At 40.1% G+C, this 22,771-nt stretch overlaps 1 protein-coding gene across 2 annotated transcripts in view; it reads right to left on the bottom strand.

Moving 5' to 3' along the window:
• PDGFD (platelet derived growth factor D) overlaps positions 1-22,771 on the bottom strand; it is a 145,509-nt gene that overhangs the window by 29,749 nt on the left and 92,989 nt on the right. For both annotated transcript variants that reach the window (XM_014966181.1, XM_014966182.1), the window contains exon 4: positions 4,069-4,128. In XM_014966181.1, the coding sequence (XP_014821667.1) occupies positions 4,069-4,128 (60 nt within the window). The remainder of the gene's footprint in view (positions 1-4,068; positions 4,129-22,771) is intronic.

Here is a 22,771-nt window from a genome sequence, read left to right as displayed (position 1 = left end):
ATAAATTCTCCTGCCTTTTAACCAAAAATACAAGTTACTAAGCAAACAAGAAAAAATGTAATAGTTGGATCTCAGCAATGTAACAATTAATATCGGGATTACCAACATAGTGATATCCTCACAATTATACCATAATACCAAATGAAATATTATTTCCCACAAGAAAGGAGAAGTACCATTCTCTGAGCATATTTGGTTTCCACTGAACTTGTGGCACAACTTGACTTTGCCAGAACAATTGCAGCAATTCCAGTTTTATTGGACAGGACTTTAAACATTTTTAGTAATTGCTATTTAGAATCACAATATTCACTACCCTGATACTGCTTCTTCCCTTGTCCAAGCACAAAGCCTCATAGTATGTGTAAAATATATGCAGGAAAAACTATAAATGAAAATCTGTTATTTTCTGAAGGACCACAATCGAAATACCTGATTTGGTCCAACAAGAAGCATAATATAGCACAACAATTGTTTGGAGTTTGGTCTTGCAAGTTAAAATATTGGGGGAAAGCCCCTAAACATCCTCTTCTCTCACAAAAACCCAGCTCTGAAGTAATGTAGCAGAAATATGTCATTTAAAATTAATGGTTCCCTACAATAATTTTTTGCCTCATCTCCCAAGTAAATGCATATGTTAAACTATTAATCTTTGTGATTAACTTCACTCAGTTGGGTAGTAATGGAAAGGTCAACTCATTTGAGCAAAATTACTCACTTGTTTGCAGGAGTGTGTCCTCCAATGCTTACTAAAATAGTTTTAAAATATATACGTCTTTTAAAATAAAACATTTGTCTTTAACAGTAAGTTATATCACAAAAGTAACAATTCTTGATATTTTACTGCATATGTTTGCTGAAAGAATCGACAGTCCAAATTATTAAAAACAAGAAAGAAATAGAAACCATTGAAATAGTGTGGTCAAGAAAGCGTAGCTGCACTTTACTGCTTATTGCCTACAGCAAGAAGTTTCAGAGGGCCCACTTGTGACTGTAATGCCTCTACCACGCAGTGCTAAGTAAGACACAGTGCAGACGGCTGTAAAAATTCATGACCCACTAAAAGAGAAGGCACACCTCAGAGCATCTCTCCTGACTTCTAAGTGGCTTGGAATAGAGACCATCAGAGAGACGGTAGCCCCAGGAGTTGGAAAGCTCACACCAGTGTTACCTAAAACAATGCTGCACGAGCTACTGTGCTGTGGGTGGGCACCACACTGGGTGCTAATGCAATCTTTGAGGTTACAAAAGAAAAGCGCACCCAACTGCTACTTGCTTACTGAGGAGAGCTCAGTGGAGCTCACGGTTCATCTGCGACTACAGCCCAACAGGCAAACATCAGTCCACGGGTGCCTTCCAAAAACCAGGGAGATGAGTCAAGGATGCTAAAGAACCAGCAGCATAAAAATCAGGCCTTAGGCGTGTGGCTTAGTTGATGTGAGAGTTTTTTTTCACATATTCAACTATGCATTTCATTACAGAACTGCAGGTCAGGCTGTGAATTTGCAGGGCCCTTCAAACTCATACAGGCAGCAGGGATTCCCCATTTTCTTTTCATATAAAAGCTCCTACTCAAGAGATTTGTGCAACCTTGTTCACACACAGAAGAGAGCTTAAATTTTTCTCAGTGACAGCCAAGTCAAGGGGAATTATTTCAACAGCTCCGATAACCTCCTGGCAGCGACATCATGTGACAAGCCCAAAATCAACTTCAAAGCTTCCAACCCAACTGCCTCTCTTTTGTCCTGCCAAGATCGAGGCGCGAGCTTTAGAAGAGCTTGTGCTCGTCCTAATCTGCCTTCTGAGATCACATCCAAAGAGAGGGCAAGAGAAGACTGAAATGCAAGAAGCAATGAATGTTTCTTGCTATAGTTTTTTCTACATTATGTACCTCTTCTGTATTTCTTTAAAGCACTGAAGGCATTTTTAATTTTATGGGACACAAAGGTGGGGTTTTTTGTCAGTGCTCTTAGTCTTTATTTCTGTTTCCCCATTATTTTCTATTTTCTGCCTTCTGAAGCTGACAGGCAGTTCACTGTGGATTACAGTTGTTTGTTGGTCATAAAATTACTATAAAAATAATGGAAAATAACCTAATAAGGAGTGAAATTTGTTTCCCTTTTTTCTGGGTTTGTCATGCTGGGCTAAGGGCAAAAGTCTTGGGTTTAGCTTTCTGAGAAACAAACAAACAAACAAACAAACAAACAAACAAACAAAAAAAAAACCCAAAGAAAATATGACTCTGTGATATGACCTCAGACAAGCAAAAAGGAATTTGCTCACTCTCAAATTTTCCTTCTGAGAGTTGTGATGTACCCAGATCCTAAAATGAGTCTTTGGGTTGCCTGTGGGTTTGAGGAGCAAAACTTAGATCTGCCATGCTGAGTATCAGCAGAACAGTATGTCATCTTGTCGGCAACGGAAAGGACTGAGCTTGTCCTTCTGCCCCTCAGGATCACAGCAGAATCCATGAACATTTCTCTCCTGAAGAATTCAGGTGTCCTCAGACTTTTTCCTTGGTGCCTTTGGGAAAAATTACTCAACCTTTCTACCCCATTTTCCCTGACGATAAGAAAGCTAGTGGGTGCAAAGCATGCCCAGTGGAAGAAGGTATGTTTTATTAGACAGGGGAATGGCATGGGAAGACCAATGAAAGTGAGGTTCTGCTTCTGGTTTATCTGTAGGTTTCCATGTGACCTTGGGCACCAGCTTGCTACCTGTAATATTGGTACTGAACTTCCCTACCTGTAACACAGTATCAACAACTTTTCAGGAAAACATAAATGTGAAAAAAAACCCTTTTTTTTTCGATATGAAAGGAATACAGAATTATTGTTTGGCATACTGTGCACCTTATGATGTTAAGAAGCATAACTAACATGGCGTTTACCATATACTTGATCTCATTTTCATAGTAACCTGATGAGGGAGCCCTAGGCTTACATTTTCAAACATCAGCCTACCATATTTTTAAAGAAAATATTCTATCACATGGGGTTTTTTTCAACTCCACATTAGAATGAAAATTGAGTTTATGGCTTTCAGTAAAACAGCATTTTAGCATCTCCTGCTTGGCACATCCAGTAGATCTCAACCCTGCTAACATGACTACTCAGGACTTTCAGCACAATTAGTTCAAGGCTATCAATGCATCGTATCATGAAGGGCAAGTGTCATTTGCAAACTCAAGGGTAGACATGAGTCAGATTGGCTTAACCTCTTCTAACTTTGGCAATACAGAATTTTCTCTCTACTTGCTGACTGGCTTGGACACTAATCAGTAAAATTTACCTGTATTTTATTTACTGATCCTGGCAGTGATTTACTCATCACTGGCAACTCCTCGCAGCTACTATAGAAAGGTACCATCACTAAACCCTTCTCCATGAATGCTCCAAAGAATGGTCTCAAATCTGCTTTAAGTGCTTCTCCTCATTTCATGTGCTTTAAGAGGAGTTTACAAGACCTGTGCTGTGGTGCTTGACCAGGCAGCAGAGTGCTTAACTTTACTCGGGAAATGAAAGATGGGACAGGTTTTTGGCCAATGACACAAATCAAATGTAATGAAGAGAAAACTAAAATTTTATACTGGTTACTTGTTTTCCTTCTTTTTTTTTTTTTTTTCCAAGTCACATTTCACTGCTGAATATGGAGACATCAGATATAATATTTATTACAAACACTTAAAGGAAATCTCAGTATTGATAATGAAGAGCTAGATCCATTTTCCTGCCAGCCTGTTTTAAGTATAGTTTTCTATTTAGGTCAAGACTTTTTACAATTGAAAACTGTAAGGGGTTTATGTTTTGTATTTTCATCTTGGCAGGATGAGCTTGAAAGCAAGAAATGTTTCCCAATGGCTATCTCATGCAGTTACAGCAGCTGATGGCATATCCTGAATCTTTTCTCCTTAAAAACACACTGTTTGACTCAGGTATGAGTTGGAGAAATGCTTCTCCTCTGCCAAAGGTGAATACGTGGTTCCTCTGTGCAGGTGCCATTTTAGTGAGTTGGATTCAAGCCATCCTACCAAACCATCCATGGGCAAAATAATAACAAATTACTTACTGAGACAGAGCTTGTGACTGACTCCCAGTTGGTTTCTGAGGCTGCATGCTGGAAATCATCCTAAGGGGAAAAACCCACAGGAAAAATCACCATTAATGCAATGTCCTAAATTAACTGCAGAACCTAAAAAAAATGTCTCAGTTTTCAACATCTGTCACCTTTTTCAATGCAATTCAAGAGGCCCTTGCCACATGTCATTCCTAAATTGTGCTACTTACATTAAAGTTCGTCCCTTTTCATTGTTTATAAACCAGCTCCTTGTGAGCTTGCTGGGGCAAGAACAGGCATTATTATTTGTAATATGATATATGCTCCTTTGCATAGCAGGACTTAATCTGGTCAAGGCCATTAGATTTATCTTCCAACATAAATATTAAACATCACCTCTGTATGTCTACAATCAGAGTATTAATGCTGTTCCCCAAACTGATCTGTTCTGGAAAGAATGTGGACATGCTAATACCCTGCTACTACATAGCCAAGGTGAAAAGCAGGGCAATTTAATCTATTTGAAATGTAGTCCTAACACAACTATACTGCTTTTGGTACTTGTGCTGAACAGGACTTCCTCATCCATGCAGAGCACTAAATGGCAGTATGTCCTTTACATCAAAAAACACAGCCACAGTACACTCACATTAGAAGGGCCATCGCACAAAATCTCTGGGCATTTATGACTAATTTGAGCACAGGGATAGCATTCAGCTCATCTACCTTTGGACATCTACAAAGCAAACATCTAAGTTAGTGACTCTTGTTTCCATTTACAGTCAACTACACCCAGCATTTTTAGGGGGCAAATCATCTGATCTATTTTAGAAGCTGAATTTGGATTGGCAATGCATCCTAAACATGCCTTTTTCTCTCCATTGTCTATAAAGGAAACCTGGGAGGACTAGCTTAGAGATGTCAAAATTGTAGATATTGACATATGGTCACCTGAATCCCAATCCCCTTGTCTGACCAGTGATGGGCAATCATTACTTAAATAATGAAGAAGCCATTTCTTTAATCTTTTGGCATTTCCAACTGGAATAATTAAACCATAAAAAATGGGGAAAAAAGCAGCATTATAGAATGATTATTAAACACACATGTGCAGTGAATAGCTAAAGATCAGCATGAGTAGGCAGGTAAGGAAAGGGACTGAAGTAACAGCATACCAAAATTTTAATTTCTAATAATAGATTTTAGAATTAAAGGATTTAAAGAAGATGGACCAATGCCTAGGCTCACCATTTCACACTGACTTAGTATCTGCTACACATGTTTTAAGTTGGCAACTGAAAGGAAAAATGGAAGGGTAGCTGCTCAGCTGATGCTCTCTGGACTTGATGCTGCATTGAACCATACACATATGCATATATTAGATTATTTCTTAGGAATGGAAAAGAGAAAATTGATCACATAATCTGCTAATTCATCAAAATTCTCCTTTTGTCAAGAAGGAACAGAGGCACTTTCAGATCCAGACTCAATATACATCATATTTAACAGTTTTCATTTGTTATATAAAAATATTCAAAAGCCTCAAAAGTCAAAAGATTGTTTATTCAATATTGTTACCACTTCTTCTTCCTTAAAACGTTCCTTTCTCTCAAATTTGAGGCAGAAAAACTAGTAATTTCTTCAGTACTTAAGATTAGAAGTTAAGAAACCCCATCACACTGTAGTGTCACTAAGTGACCACTGAAACTGCAGGGCTATTAAAACATTAATTATTAAAGTGATTCTTTTCTTCTAGGAACGCATAAGTAAAACATTATTGGTGAAATTTTTAATGCAGGTTTTTTGTTTGTTTTTTTTTTAAATGAACAGTAAAGAGATCTGCAAATGCTATGATCAGGTTATAAATAATTCAGGAGCAGTGGGCTACCTTGGCCACATTCTCTACACATTGGTTTGCCCAGTTCTTGACAAGCCCTGATTTAATGTACAAAAATGGTTTTGAAAAGCTCATGGATCCTCTGTTAATGGTTGCCAGTTACAAAAACTTGGAAATCATTTCCTCTCTGTCATTAGCTTCCATTTAGCACTTCCAGAAAAAAAGTGGCATTGAGTTCTGAGGCATTATTTTAAAACAGGAACAATCTGCCTCATTGAATGTCTGGAGAAGACTACAGACAAGGAATAATTTTGTGTTTAAAGTGATGGTTCCCTCGTGTTATCTAATTGTAGATATCAAAACTGTTTCTTTAGTCTATGATTCTTTGAGATGGTTGATGCCAGGGAATCCTTCCAAAACCCTGAGATAGCCATGTGTACCACCTGCTTCTTGGACCTCAAACCTGATGACTGCACATTTTGACTCTGTGATTATATTTCATCTGCACAAACTATTCTCAACTATATGGCTTTGTTCCACCGTCACTCAAGGCAGCTGCAGTCATTCTTGGCTTCTCAGAGCTTTCAACCTCTACAGTTTGAAGATTATTATTATCTATAGCTTCTGCTTACAGCTATTTCAAGTAATAATATCAAAGTGGTTCTCATCATTATAAAACCCTCTCCTCCTTTCTCATCACTGTCCCTAGCAGAACCTGAAGGACAAATCCACTTTCAGTGCTATCTGTTCAATTGATACTACCTTGTTTACATGAATTTGTGCATGATCACTTGGCTATTGTTTTCTTCATTACTTAAAATGACATTAAAACTTCTAGTTAAAACAACAACAACAACAAAAATTACTTCTTTTTTAAATTGAATACTGGAAAAACAGGGCGGTAATAATTTGACTACATCACCCTGACAACAGTGCTTTTATTTTCATATGTGTGTCATGGTAACATAACAGCATTACATGAGACTTCAGCAAAGCACTGCATTAACTGTTCTAAAAGCAGCAAAAATACAGGTAAAGCAGGGCTACAAATCGCCTTCTGATAGTAGCTACTTTTATCGAAGAAAAAAGACTTCCATACCTCAACTTCCAAAATTACACCTCAGCAAGACAAATCCTGAGTCAGTTCTTAGAGTTAAATATGTATGGACATTGATATATTGTCTCTGGCTCTGTTTCAGACAAAGATAAGGTACTCTCTCTCTCACAGACTGACTTTGTCTATAGCCTGTCTCCCACCACTGATCTCCAATAAGTGACAGGGAGTCATGGGGAATACTCTCTTCTTCACCAAAGACTTTTTCACAAGTGGAGATTATGAAGCAAAAACACTGCTATGAAGGATATAAGAGAATGTAGAGCTAAATAGCACTGGTTGCTGAGGGAAATGGTTTGCATCCTGGGGGTCCATGACCTGCAGCAGCACAGGCTCTGCCGGCCTCAAGCCATGGGGTTTGACAGGGTCAGTAGGAACAGGGAGGCATCAGGAAGACGCCAGCAGTGAGGCTGGGGAAGCTCACTGGTTTGACAAACATCTACAGGTCATGATGCCTGGGACAGGCAAGAACCGCCACAGGACAGGCACAACACAGTGGCAGCTCTCTCCAGTGAAAAGAAGCAGCCCCATATCTCCGTAAGCTCCTCTTTGAACTCTTTCTACTAATCTGCAGGCCCCTGGGGTGACTGGAAGGGTTTGGTAAAAGATTGTTTATCTGCCAAACCTGCTATAAACTACAGCTAAAAAAGCTGCTGCTCTCTGCTTCAGAGAGCAGAAGAGGTTGACAACAGATGTGTGGTTAAGAGCCCAGACAGCATCCTAGACTGACATTTAGGGCCTACCAAGTTTAATAAGGTCCTCTTCTGAAGAAGTAACCTTCTCTACTGTGACCTTGTCATGGGAGTGGAAAAGAAGTGAGGGGGGAAAGGTAAAAACGCAGGCATGTTCTTGGGGCAAGTAAACATGAGAAAAAGGAACAAAGAAACACATTAAGCAAAAAATTAATAGAGAAGCTGAAAGTTTTTGGCTCTCTCTGTGGTCACCTCATTTGTGCTATTTAGATGCTGTAGCTATAAACCATACAACAGAAAAGCAGCTTCTAGGAGTTTGCAGAGGAATGGGGCTAAGTGATGTACTGAGGCACAAAGCAGATTCTGTAAAACCAAATCAGAGGTGAAATGGGGCACGTTCAAAGAGGGCCAGTGCAGAAACAAAAGGAAGTCAGAATCTCCCACTGGAACTAGGACAGCAGAAGGTCCATAAGGACAATCTAGAGTAAACTACAACTTCAAGAAAAAGAGATAAAATTATCCTGACATTTTAATTAATAAAGGAAACTCAATAGCTATTTTTGAACAGTAGTTAACATGCATCTATTGCATTCAGAGCTATTTGTAGACAGGTAGCTGATAAGCACATAAAATTGTAGTTATTAATAATTATAAAAATTTGGAAATAATCCTTCTCTTTTTTCTCTGTAACAAGCAATAGTACCAGTATTTTCTCTGAACATTGAATTTATAGATATTACATTTTATATACAAAGCAACAGGTACTTCAAGCAAATAAAACCCAAACTCAGAACACAATGTGTAACAGCAACAGTGTTAGGTAAGTAAGAGGCAAAAGAAAAGTCATTGTTCTGTTAAAAAAAAAAAAAAAAAAAAAGCTGTGATAAATAACTCAAGTTTGTACACTTCCACTGATTAATCATAATTTCTTACATAGCATTTTAGTGCACTCCAATTTCTATTCTTAAAGAAAAATAGAAGCAGAGACATGTACACATTGAAATATCTTTTTCTTTCTCCATACTTTTAATCCATCACATTGCTAGGTTTCATTTTCATATCATCAGGATGATATTTATTATCACTCGTCTGAAGACTGCTGAAAGATACCTATTTTCCTACAGCAGGCTACTCCCTAGGAAGTCAGAGGCTGCATTTTTCTTACCTACAGTAATGGCCAAACTACTGCTTTGTTCAGTTCTGGTGACCAGGCTTTAAAATAAATGATGCTGAGTTTGGAAAGCATGCAACAATGATCATTTGTAATCTAGAAATCATGCCTTGCAATGAAACCCTAAACGGAGGCCAGTGTCTTTCAAGAAGGTTAGACGAAACTTAACCTTGTCTCTCCAGACGATAACCCGTACTTAGCTATAAGAGGCTATTACCAAAGTCAACAAGCTCTTTTATCTAGCAGTGCAAGCATTTAACAAAATGGGGTGGCTGTAATCTGAAGGCAGTAGTATTCAAACTGGAAATACAAGCAAATTTTACCACTGATGGCAATCATTACTGGAACAGATAAGAAATGAACAAATAACTTGAATCACATTGAATTTTCCTTCCTATTTTTTGGTGTAGTCCCATAAAGGCAGGCAATCCATGACACCACTATTTTTAAGTCAGTAACAAAAGGTCAGACAGCCACCAAAGTGTCTGATCCCAAATGTGATAGTATGATTCTTGCCCTTTAAAAAAAGACATAAATTAAGCTTCTGAATCCCAGTTGCCACTACATATCAGTAGCTACAACCTTATCAGTTATGACTAAGTTAATACTAGTGCAAAAAGATATAAAATCACTCTTGATTTGTTCTGACACATTTACTAGCTACAAGTGAGTGGGAAGCACATGATACTTAAAATACCAAAAGTTTAGGACTGTAATAATGATTTAGGTTAAATGCAGTTTGATACATTCATTAATGAAAAGTTGAACTAAAACTGAAGCAGAAAAATATATTTAATTACACTTATATTTGGTCAATACTTCTCTTCATCCTTCACCTAGTTTTGGAATTAGGCAGTGCTGGGTTCATATTATCAGAGTGCCCAAGACATTGACATTTAAATGATCTCTCTAAAAGGTCAGATAATACATGCTTAAATGAGACAATAGCTATTCCTTTGAAAAATCAGATGTCGTCTAACACTGCACTGCTTGTGAGCATCTCATTTGATGCACATACTCACACAGGAGTGCACAGGACTTCACTGCCATGATGTGCAAATTGTGCATTACCTAAAAAATTTCTGTTTATCACAGAGGCCTGTCCTTATATCTCCATGTACAAGGGATTTCGTTTTCTAATAGCTACACTGGTGCATACTGCACTTAAGCAACTGTAAACAAAATATAAATCAACTGACAGTCATTGCAAATACTGTGCAATACCTCCTTGCCATTTTTACCTGAATGACAAATTTTACTTTTGTAATTAAACACTGGGACACAAAACTTAAAAGGCTCTTTCAGGTTGTCACTTCCAAACCCTGATTATTTCAGGCAACTCCACCATCACAAACAGCACACTGTCCATTTTGAACCTAGTTAGGTTTTCTTTGCTCCTTTGAATCCCTCAGACTGGCTTGCTGTTTCCAAGCTAAATTTATCTTTATTGCACTTATGTAAGTGCCAGCTTTGTCCTTTTCTTCCTCTCCCAAGTTTGCTTCCTGCAGTACTTCTGAAGAGATGTTATATCTCCTCTCAGCATCCGTTTTATTACACTAAGCAAGCCAAGTTGTCTTGGCCCTCAGTAAGAGATGTCCTCTCTTCCCCTGACTGTCCTGTAGCTGTTCCCGGAATGCAGTCCAAGAAAGATGTGGCTGCCCTCTACTATGGGGACCAAAGCTGTACAAAGTATTCCAGAAAGGATGCAGCTACCACCTCCTTGGTCCTATGCCTAGTACATCCAGAAACCTTCTTCTCTCCAGTTTGCTAAGCAGTGAGATGCCATTTAACAGCAAATGCTTCTGTTATTAATCCCTATGTGAGTGACCACTTTGCTCTTTTTTGGGGCTGTTGCATTCCACTGCAAATAAATTCTCCAGTGCTCAAGGTCACCGAATTCTCCTCTCCAATATTCTGATTTTCCCATTTACGAGCAATGGACTTCAGCTCTGTGTGTGCTGCAAAAGTAATGGAAATGCTACTCTGACAGGTTGTGACAGGTTGTGCTCTGGTGCCTAATAAAGAATGCAAATAAAACCAATCACAAGGCCAAACCTTTAGAAACTCCCATTAGCGAGCTCTCCCTGCCTGGATACTCCCTTTTGCATTACAGCACACTGTCTCACCTCTTTGACTGCCTTGTGGCTCTTTTATTAATTGCCACCTCCTCCAGCATAAGTGATTGTTTCCTGCATGGCACTGGGCGAGATGCTCCTCTGAAGTCCAATTACTTTTGCTATATAGCATTTCCTTCCTCTGCAGACTACCCTCCAGTCTGGCATGAGCTCCTTTGATGAAGAGGCATGGAGTTTTTTTCTAGTTTCCTGCATTTTCAAGCACCTTCTCCGCTGACAAGCACCCCATAAGCTTTCTAGGTCAGACTAATGAGAGTGTGGTTGCCCTCGCTCCTCTCCTGCCATTGATGTTATAGACTCACTGCATTTGCTGTTTCCCTGTGAGCCCTGGTTCACCATGTCACTCTCCAGGGATGGAGGCCAGCTGCGTTAAGCTAAGACAGCCACTACTCTCTATTCCCTTTGTGTTACTGTTGTATAGAAAGATAGACTTGCTTTGAGCAGTGACTCTTCGTTGCTCGTGGTCTGCAGTGCCCGTCTCTTGGCAGTGACAGTGGAGAGTGCTGAAGGCAGTCGGGCTCCTTGCTCGCCTTGGTTCAGTGTCTAAGCACACATGGGCCACAGTGCCAGCCCTTTTTGCAGAGCTTGATGGTCCCCCGGTGATGTCCCATGCCGGCTCTGCCAAGGCGGTGGGGAGTGGACATCAAGAGGGGTCCTGCTCAGTGCGATGCTGCACATCAAAATGGTGTCAGGGAGCTGCTGGGTGGAAACGAGCTCGGCAAGAGTGACCCCAGGAGTCACAAACTCGCTCCCAGTTCAGAGTCCAGTGCCCTTGAGAGGACTTTGGTGAACTTCTGCCACGCTGACCGACAGGTTTTTGGAAGCAGCCTCCCTGGTAATAGGCGAATCTGCCCTGAGCAAAACTGAAAAAGCTGGCACCTCATTGCCCAGCAGTGTCCAGGTGGGCAAAAAAGTCTTTCAGAGTTAACAGAAGGCAGTGACAGCTGGTTATTTCAGGTTCTCCTTCTTGGCATGACTCATACCAAATGGGAATGTACAGAGAGGCCCCAGTACTAGGGGTAGAAGGAAAAATATTAATGAAGAAAATCTCCTAGGAGCTAAGTATTCATTTTCTAGCTTCTTTCCACTTAGGTTCCTACTTTTTTTTTTTTTTTTTAATATATATTTAAGCATGCTCTATATTCAGTGGAAAATAATCATTAACAAATACAGACTAATTTCATTTAATATTCCAAGTTTTCCATTGTTCTGCTAGGAGGATCTGCTAAGTGCTCTGACACGCACACTCACATTTTCAGAAGCGATTTGGGAGAAACACAGGAGGAATAATAATAATAATGAAAAAGTCTAATGGAGCTAAGCAAATTTAATTCCAAAGCTAAGGACACAACGTAAAACGGTACTGGTAAGGGACATGAGCTGTCCTAGCAGCAATCCCAACCTATTGATTTCTTGTGAAGGATACATTTGTTTTTGAGCTCTCTCCCAGAGGATGCCATTCAATTCTGCAGTAAGCATGCAGCAGGAGCATGTGTTATGTTTCACAGATAATGCAAAGCAAAACAATTTATTCACCCTCCTGCTTTGACTGGAAGGTATTGCGTTTTCTAGGATGACAAAAAAGGACTGCTATACAAACTTGCTAAGATGATAACAATAATCATGAAAATAGCAAGAATACATAATCTATGAAGAATACAAGAACTGTTTTCTCTGAGCTTTTTCAAGTTTTTGTTAGGATCAAAAGCAGCTGATTTATTGCAAACAGCATGAGATACTGCTTATTGGGAACTTCTTTTAACTTGAGTTTCATCAAACAGCTAGAGTAAGGAAAGCAAAACTATTCAGACTAGACTTCCAGCCCCAGATCTATTCTTACTCTATGCCATTGCTGTTAAAACTACATACAAGTACCTTAGGAACAGTCACACTTCTCATTTCCCTGATGCATTATTCTTATGAATAATAACTAACAGTATGAACTAAGAAAAAGAAAACAACTTAAATTCGCCACATTTTTGTAAACAATCTTAGTAAGCCACATTATCAGTTTTGGGATCAGCTTACCAAAAGCCAGCCTGGGAAATCCTTCTAAACACAAACTGAGACTGTGATCGCAGGACCAGGAAGGTGTGTACTGGGTCAGAAATAGTGTGTGACACATTTTAAATTCTGACTAAATACAAGCATTACCACATAGACTAAAGATGGCTGTAGAATTATAATAGGCTAAATGTTTTTCATGTGATGAAAATCAAGAGGAACAGTTTATTTCAGTTTTATAGTAATGAGCTGGAAAATGTCACAGAAATCGAAGCTGGAAAAAGAAATAAAATTAAAGTTGGAGAGGAAAAAAAAGAGGTTGTAAACACCATTTAATACAAAGAAATATGCTGGGACTACCAGAGATCAGAAGCTGAGGCAGAAAAGAAAGATAAGCTTTCATTTAGAAGAATGTAAATGGAGAAAAAGGTACAAGCCATAAACTCTACTTGACGGCACCCATGGACTCAGAAAGGAACTCATGCCAAGAGCCTGAGCTGAGCAAAGAAGCAAAACATGAAACTAATCTGCAATGTGACATGGTGGCATGGTATGCGGGGTGATTTGTGCAGTAGGTAGCTTCATACCCCACCTATGAAGATGCCAAGGTGGCACCAAACGCATGCCACCCTGGCCTCGCAGTGCTGGTGTGAGCAGGCCAGGTTTTTAGGCTGTCCATCTCCACCAGCAACACAAGTTAATGGGGAGAAAACATGGGGAGAGTGTTCTAGTCTCCTCCAGCAGAAAGACTTTGCTCTGTGGTTCAAAAACTCTGAGTCTTTCCTAAACACCAGAAAGCATTTTTAATGTACCAAACCTACAGTCTGTTGAGTGCTTACTGCTGGTTTTAACACAGCCCTCCTGGGCACCCTGTCCAGCTTTGTTCAGGATGACAAACCTGAGTGACCTAAAGTGGTGCCTGGACAGCCACTGTACAACCAGAAGACCAGCAGCCACATAAGCCTCCAGATTTCAGCTGCTGGCATTACAAGAATTTTCTCTGCTTTTAATCTATTTCTTAATGCACCTTGAAAATGTACCTGAACCAGCACTGAGCTAGCAATGCCAGTGCACAAAGTTGCTGCTAAAGTGGGAAAGCAATATTTGTGATGGAGATAAATTACATATAAAGGGAGCATGGTGTCCTATTTTCTGCTGCCTTATATTATCTGCCCTGGCTGTTCTTTTTTTCCTTTATTCCCTTCAGAGCTAAATAATACCAATTTTTCTGTATAAACTCATGCATATGCAGAAAAAAAGAGGTGAAAGGCCTGAATAAGAATGTGACCGATATATCCAGGCTCTTCGCTAACCACGAGCACAAGATAAGACCTTGTGTTCATCGTGCCTGCCTAGAGGACAGGCGGCTCAGAGCTAACATGGACATGTAGCACACTGCACATTTTGAAATAAGAATCTCATTTTCACTCAGGTGAAAAAGTTTCACCTCATCTGTAAAAACAGCAATTGCTTTCTGTTTGGTTTAGGTACCCGTACCTACACAGAATTCCCAATATCTGTTTACTTCTAGAGAACACAAAGTTTTCAGCAGCCTATTTCCATCACTGGCAGCCTCTTCAGCGTGCCACACAAACCACCCAGAGCAGTCAGACTGCCTGTCCTCACAGCGTACAGATTCTTCCAAGCATTTTTTTGTTTCAAGTTTATTGGTCAGACCGTGGTGTGAGATAAATTTTTGTGGCTCAAAGGTGGTTGTTTTACTCTGCCTTACAGCAGTTGGAAAATTAGGCTCACTCTTTTTAGGCCATTTTCCCAAGTTTAAGGGTTTGTTTGTTCTTTTCATTTTTTTTTTTTTTCTCAAAGATATGATACTCTTTTAAAATCACCCATAAGTCTGCAAACAGTGAACCCCAGGGCTAACAGAGGCCATTCACTCTGTCACTCAGAGTGCTGTCAAGCAGCAGTGAGAAAATGAAAGAAAAGGCTGACCACCATGTAAGAACTTTGGGGCTACATCTATATTAGTTAATAAAATGAGGTAGAGAGTGATCAGAACTGGTATGACTCATGTCCTAGGATGTAACTGTTATCCTGCAAAACAGAGTGGCCACAACAAACTGCTGATTGGAAACAGCCTGAGGCCTGTGCTGGCACCCAAACTATCCGTGCTAAAAATGCAAGAGTGCAAACAACCTGTGCCTCTGCTTTGGCTCACAGCCAGCCTGTTTAATAGTCTTTGCTGACCATTAGAGATAAGCAGACTTCTTTATTAGAGGGTTTGATCCTGCAAGAGCTTGCGTTTATGCTTCATAATATGCCTGATGGTTGAGCAACAATGGTGCCTGGAATCAAGAACTTGGTCCCTGATTCCTACAGTCTGAGGGAAACTTCCATTGCAGAGTATTTTTTTATCACACATGACCTAAGAAAGACATATCAGGACACAAACAATGATTAAAAGAAGTATCAGAAGATCAGAATTATTATTAATAAAAACAGCTTTTGCAGCTTAACAAAAGAAAGGGACCTGGAAAGTAAGTTTTGTCTGCCACAAAACATCAATTTGCACAATTAAAATACTTCCCCAAGCCAAAACTACTAAAATGAAAAAAACCCTGTTGTCAAGGGTCATAGAAAAATTGGATGTTATTTGATTCTGATGAAAATGATCTCATAACAAGACACACAAATTCCACAGATCTAAAAATTATTTTTAGCTTCCAGTGCTGCAGATGAGTTGCAAAATCTGACCCTGTGTAGTTACAGGCTCAGACCTTCTCTAATTAAGCACTGACTGGTGATCAAACTGACAATCGAGGAAAACACAACTGCATATTTCTTGGTATTACAGGAGACAGGAAATGTGATAGATCTTTTTTTTGGCAAGGTATGTACATTCAAAATTAGTTCATCATGGAGAGAAATGCGTGGGTTGAAAAACAGACGGGGTTGTAGGCAAAGGACTATGGTAACAACCCAAGCACTGGGTCTGAGGAGGTGTTCAGTTTGGCAGCACAGAGCTCAGCACCAGGCAGGGGCTTCTTTTATGTAACAGTGCCATTTAGCCAAAAATTTCCTAGTAAGATCTATCCTATTAAGTATAAAGCGACAGGAACCCTGCAACAAATAAAAGATGTGTGTGTGAATATGCATGTGTAAGGGAAAACCAGAAACACTCTGACATATCTGTCATCCATATTATTATGAAGACATGCATGGACTTTATCAAGTGCTCAGAGCAAAACAGAAGGTTGTAAATTTAATAAAGATGTATGCACAGAAAATACAAATCAGATTTATACTGTGCCGTGAATGTCTTTGGAAATGTGGTGTATAACATGAAGGTCACTGAAGCTAGAAGCAATGTGCTGAGCAAAGAAGACTGCCAGCTTGCAAGCACACCAGCTTCTCCAGCATGGAGGAAGGACCTTCTCTGATGACCTGTGCCTGGAACTGCAGAGTCAGAATAAGACTAAAAATTGTTAAACGGAAGTGTGGAGATCTCAAGGGCTCTAGTTACAATGCAGCTCTCGGAGGAGGGGAGGGATGAGAATAGATACCAGCCTTCTCCCACTCACTGTAACAGCTGAAAGAAGTACAGAGCTCAGTGGTTTGGCATGGTCTGGAGCTGATTTTTGCTGTTTCATCTTTCCTGCTTTGGAATCTGGGATTGGTGTTCTCCATTTTATAATCATATAATTGCTTAAACTAGAGGGGACCTCAGGTAAGTCTGGCATGCACAGAAAAAAGAAAGCATCCAAATGAAGGAGAGTAGCAGACAAACCCCTTTGTTCGTCAGTCTCATTTTGGCCATGCAGCCCACCCAGCTGGCAAAGAGTCCCAGATGGCAAGCAGGAACAACACAGCGTGCCTTTATAGCATCTTACTTGTGGCATTTTACAAAGGCTTGTTGTGTCTGGCTTCGAGGTGGGAAGACCTGAGGCTGTGGGAAGGCGTCAGGGCAAGCAGTGGTGGAGCCTGGCCCAGAGCCATGGCTGCGAGGCCAGCAGCCTCCCTGAGGGCACCATGCTGGGTCCAAACCTACAGGCGATGCAACAGCAGCCATGGCCATCTTCACTGAGGACATGGAAAAAATCACAAATACTATCACAACCCAGCAAGGGGAAAGTTCAGCCTGGAAAAATGCAACCTAATCTGTTCCTAAATTATATGCTGAGCGGATGGAGGAACCTAGGAAGCTTGGGAGATCAAAGATGGACTGAGTTGACAGAGGGAAATACATTAAAAGACACATTCCAAGTGTTAGGGCAACCAAGCTGATCAGTGCCATATAGACCTGCCTAAGCAGGTGACCCTCCAACCATACGAAGCCCTCATGACACTTGAACCACCAGATTCAGCTCCCTTCACTACCACAGAGACACTGTAAAAAGCTGAGAAAATCTGGGGGAGTTTTGAAAAGAACATAAAAAAAAAACAACTGTGGGGATTGGAATGCCTGAATTTTTGGGAAAGATTAAAAGCTAAATACAGACATCATCGCTCGACTAAGCAATAAGCAAAGAAGTGTGAAAGCACTCTGCAAATATCTGAAGGAGATAGACACCCACAATAAAGAGCACAGACTTCTTTATCATAACATGGGATGGAATACAATTGCAGGCAATGGTATGGCATTAAAAAAAAAAAGAAAAATTAAAACTGATTATCAAAGAAAAAAATATCTTTCTGACAGTGATTTATTAGTCTACAGTTTAATCTCCCGTGAGGTATGCTCCTATGCTTGTTATATTTAAAAATGATACTAGATGAACAACCCATAAATTCACAATGCAGAAAATTCTTGTCCTTAGAGGAAAATGAGCTGAATGACCTCACATTTTTAAATTATCAGATTCTATGTTTGGCTGCATTATACATTACTGAACAAGAAAAAGCCTACACCCCCTCCCCTAAATTCAGACTTCAAAATCTTAAAACTATCGCTATCATTTGATCCAGAGCTGTATTTTCCAGCAGTTACAGCTGTTGCAGCAAACAAGGCAAAGATTTATTCTGTAAGTAATTAAGCACGCATTATACACAATGCATTGTTTTTCTGCCTTGCCAAAAATGAAAAAAAACCACTTTGAACAGTGCTAAGGCTGAGACGGACCCTGCAACCTAAACTTGAGCTAGATGAGTACAAGAGCAGGACTGTGCTGCCAGGCTTTTTAAGGTAACATCACATAGATGAATAAATACCATCCGTGGAATACAAAACATGAATTTGAGCCTAGGAGCCCACCTCTCTAAAGGACTGCGAAGACATGCAATTCTTGTTTTGATTTAAAAGACAACTTGCAACTAACACCTGCTGGGATGGGTTTTCACAAGTTCCTCATTGCAGGCTGGAGGTCTAGCATGTTTCAAGTCACCAGTCACTTCCTCTGGAAGCCTGTCAGAAGAAAATCCTGAAAGCAGCCCGACCTCTTCCTCTTCTCCAACACAGTTGGCACACATTGAATTTACATTGCACCTTCGGCTTCCATGGAAAATCTAGAGCAAAGGCTGCTCAACAGGGACAGGGCCTGGGAAGAACAGATCATTTCCTGCTCCCTTGTGGCCACAATGGTAGGAGAGACCAGCCTTACCAAGTTCATTAACACACGTTTACAGTATTGTAATACAACCTTTGTACCTAATTAACCTTTTTACAGAACCAAGCATGGCATCCATTCTCCCTACAAGTCTGTCATCTATAACCAGATTTCTAAAACACCCTCCAGAGTTACCAAAACAAAATAAAGGTAAGCTCTTAATATATTATCATCATTTCACATGTTAACATTCTTCAGATGTTGCTAAAGTGGAATTACAGGGCATAATATGGATTTACAGAGACAGCATTATGTCCTCAAGTCAACAATCTAAACCAGTCCCACTTTTCAACCAAACAGCTAATGTGATGGACAGGTGTGCTGTTAAAAAAGTTTGATGGTGTAAACTCACCTCATGTTCATACACACTGATGTGTGGTTTAGGGTAAACTTCGGCGAGAATGATTGGATTTAATCTACCTCTTTAGGTGTAGACACAGAGATCCACACATTTACCAGCAGCTCTGATGGGGTGTTTGTGACATGTCCAGTTTGTCACCGCATTTCCCGTCTCTCCTTCTGGTGCCCTCCTCATGATCAACTCTAAGCAGACAAATTAGCTACAAGGTCTTTCTGTGTCTTCTAACATGAGCCGAATTAAGACTGCTATTGGTTGGTTCCTATTGCAATGTTGAAATACTATGTCCAAGCTATTGATATTTTCTGTTTGATTACACAGACACGAGAATCAAAGCCAGGGAGCAAGGTGGCCTTGCACTCTCCCAAGTTATGCCCATTATGGCACAGAAAAGGTAGCCTTTCATTTAATGCATTACAATTTTCAGGGCTTGATCCATCCTAACTTTCTGCTACCTATATGTGTTTAATGTCAATTAAAAATATTGCTTTATTGACACCCTGAAAAAGCTGCCCAACATGTGGTTAAGTACCATCACTGATTTTAAGACTGTCATCCATTTTTTGACCACCTCCATCCATTTTTTAACCACCACTCATTCAAAAGACTTCAAGACTGTTAGAAATCATTGATTTATTTCTCCAGTTATCAATGGTTACTTAAGATTTTTCCAACAAGTTTGGGGATGGGTTTAATTTCCTACTGTTGCCACTGACCAATAATTCATGAACTCTGTCTCACTGGAATTCTATTTGTAGTGTATTTGTATTTTATTTAACTGAGGTTGCTTGACCCTAACTGACATTTGAAGAACAGGGAAAAGATTAGCTTTCACATAGACTTTTTTTTATGTATCCAGCTATGTCAGGACTAGAAACTGATTATGAAGTGGGAAGCAGCATGGGCACGCAAGCTGAAGGGGCAGGCAACTCACCATGAATCTTCACACATCTCCTCTCCTACCCAATTACCATGGCAAGATCATGGCCAGTTGCTATAAGACTGGGGTTCTCTTAATTCATTTAATTAAAAAAACAAATTCACTATTCTGCCAGTATTACACATTTCCCAACAACTGCAACATTCCTGTGGCCCTTATCCGCTATTCTTACATGCTGTGTAGCTGTTTGATCTCATTACTAATATGTTTACATGCTTCTTGGAATTTGCATGTTCCAATTTGCTTCTGCTGTATTTTGCAAGAAATCATGTTGATGTTCAATAAGTCTTTAGACCTTCTACAAAGAATAAACCATGATTCTTTTTGCCCAAGGTGGCTAACCCTCTTGTATTGCACATGATAGTCTTTTTCTGTAGTTGTCTTTGTATCTCTAACTTACCTTGGAAAAGTAGGAATTTCCTCTGGGTCACTGACTTCCTCAGGAATTCTTAAAACAGGTAAATACTGCCAGCAGGAAATGCAGTCCCTCAAAATCTAAGACTGTCCTAAATGAACAATAAGTCTTGCTACAATCAGCTATTTGGGACAGGATATTGGATTTGAAAATAACACTCTTGTGTTTGTATAATCCTTTGAAGATGTAAAGTGCTACAATTTCTTGTCCTTGGCCACCGCCAGGACTTTGGCAAATTCTCAAACAGTGCATAACACGCTACTGGATTAAAGATGTAGCATTTTCAACAGGAACTGGACATCAACGGGATTGCTGTTATGCTAAGACAGATTGATGACAACATCCTGCAAAGGAGCCACACTTTAACTGAGCTGTCAACAAATCAGGGATGGAGGAGAGCAAATGGCCAGCTCTTCATCATGCTGTTCAAACAACAAAACTGCCAGGCATACATGCTTGCAGCTGGGAAAACACAGACACTAAGGTCTATTTTCCTTTCTGATTAAAACGATTGTTTTATCAGTTGAAGTCTGACAGCTTCCAGGAGCTTCTGTGTGCTTACTGGGTCCCGCTGCTTCTGGTTTCGGTATCTTCCTTGCCAGAAGGTCTGTATTTCCCTGGCAATAACTCAATTCCTCATCCACGTTCCTGCCTGACTCTTTTCACTTTTGAAACATTCCCAAACCTAGCCCTGCTAGTCCTCAAGTTCACAGTTAGAGGTGTAGCCAAAAGAGTAGTAGTGCTGTAGTGAAATGGCCCTACCGTTGCCCTGCTTTCTACCCAACCCACACTTGCCCTCCCTCTTCTCCTAGACCCAGTCTTTCCTATTTCAGGTCCACTGCCTGTTTAAAAACTCCAATTAATTTGCCTCCTTTCCTTCCTAATCATGCTGTGGCAACTCCTCCAGTTTACAAAAAACCCTCATTACTTTCATTCCTTTGTTAAAAATCTTTCCTTAATTGCCACTCACCCGTCTTCAGTCCAACTGAAGCTGCTTTCATGTTACTGTAATGAACAAGTGACACGTGGACATCTTCCTGGTAAAGAAGGAAGGCTTCTTCCTTATCTTTCATGATGTGCTTGTTAAGTTTGATATTGTGACACTCTCTCTGTCCTTTGGCTTTTTAATTTTTTTTCTTTCAGCTTTCAAGAAACTTTGTTTGTCTGGGGCTTCTTCTGCCTCTTTGACCATTGTGTTTTAGCATTTCTCCTGCCTTCTCTCTCTGTGGACTTGCCTTCTGTGTGCTTGTCTTACCCACAATTACCTTTATTCATGAACTTGGACTATACTTCACTCTCCTCCCTTATCACTACTACTGCCACTGTTTCATTGCCATTCCTGGATGATCTCATATCAGTCCTTCCCTCTAGTATTTGTAACATCCTCTGACACTAAGCCAGTAGGTGAGTCCTCTTCTCCCTGAAACCTACCATTGTTAACCACCTCCTATAAGCGTCATCTCTGACTTACAAATGGCTTTAGAAATTAGGGCACAATACAGGGAGACTCCTAATCAGGTTTAAAATTCAGAGTGTCACATAGTAGGACTGGGAACAAACTTTATGTCTGAGACAACAAGAGTAAACATGGAAGGGGCACCAGACCTTCAAAAGAGACTTGCCAAGAGAAGCACTATGTTAGACCACAGTCTAGGGAAAACTGAAAGAAGATGCAGTCCGGGGCAACTGACTGTGAGGTGTTGGGCCAGGTCAGGTCATAGCTTTGGCTGCAGCCCCTAGGCTCCCTCTGAGTCCATACACCATCTGGTGAGCTTCAGGCTTGAAAACCCACGTTTTCCACTTGAAGAGATGGGGTGGGCAAGACTTAGGCAAAAAAGTTTTCGATTTTGGTGTGATAGACCTTTGAAGGGAGAAACAGCTCCTGGTTAGATGCAGATGGTAGAATGAAACTTTTAATTAGAAGCTTTGTCTGGCCCTGGAGCAGGCAATGCTGCCTGTGAAACTGCTCGTCCAGACATGCCTTCTCAACCCAAGTACTCTGTTTTCTTATTGCCAAGATATCTGACTCCAAGTTTTGCTTCTTTCATATGCTTCACTATCTTTTTTTTCTGCTCTGATTGCTGGGAGAACTGCAACATCTCTGCCTAGCCAGTGCTTGGCATGTCTACCACACCACCTTCCTTTCTTCATCAAACCCTGCTGAGGGACAGGTTAAGTCCTGTGAGATGAATTAAGCAGCAGAATGAAGCTTGCTGGATTCTCAGGAACCTTCATTAAATGGAAAGCATTCCTCTTCCCCATGTAAAATTGCTCTGAGATGCTCTATGTCTCAAGATGCATTGAGGCACAATATCTCTTTTTAACATATTGTCATTTTATGTTGCTTTTTAAAATATTATAACAGCTTCCAAAGTAAAAAAAAAAAAAAAAAAAAAAAAAAAAAAACCTAACCCCATCCTTACCAAGTTCTTCTATTTTTATAGCTTGGGATAACATTGGGGAGTTGATATCCCATGTACCTTCATAA

Source organism: Calidris pugnax, unplaced genomic scaffold (assembly GCF_001431845.1).
Source record: "Calidris pugnax isolate Ruff unplaced genomic scaffold, ASM143184v1 scaffold20, whole genome shotgun sequence".
NCBI classification, from domain to species: Eukaryota; Metazoa; Chordata; class Aves; order Charadriiformes; family Scolopacidae; genus Calidris; species Calidris pugnax.
The sequence above is the reverse complement of the archived record's forward strand: the minus strand, read 5'-3'. Positions and strand labels throughout refer to the sequence as shown.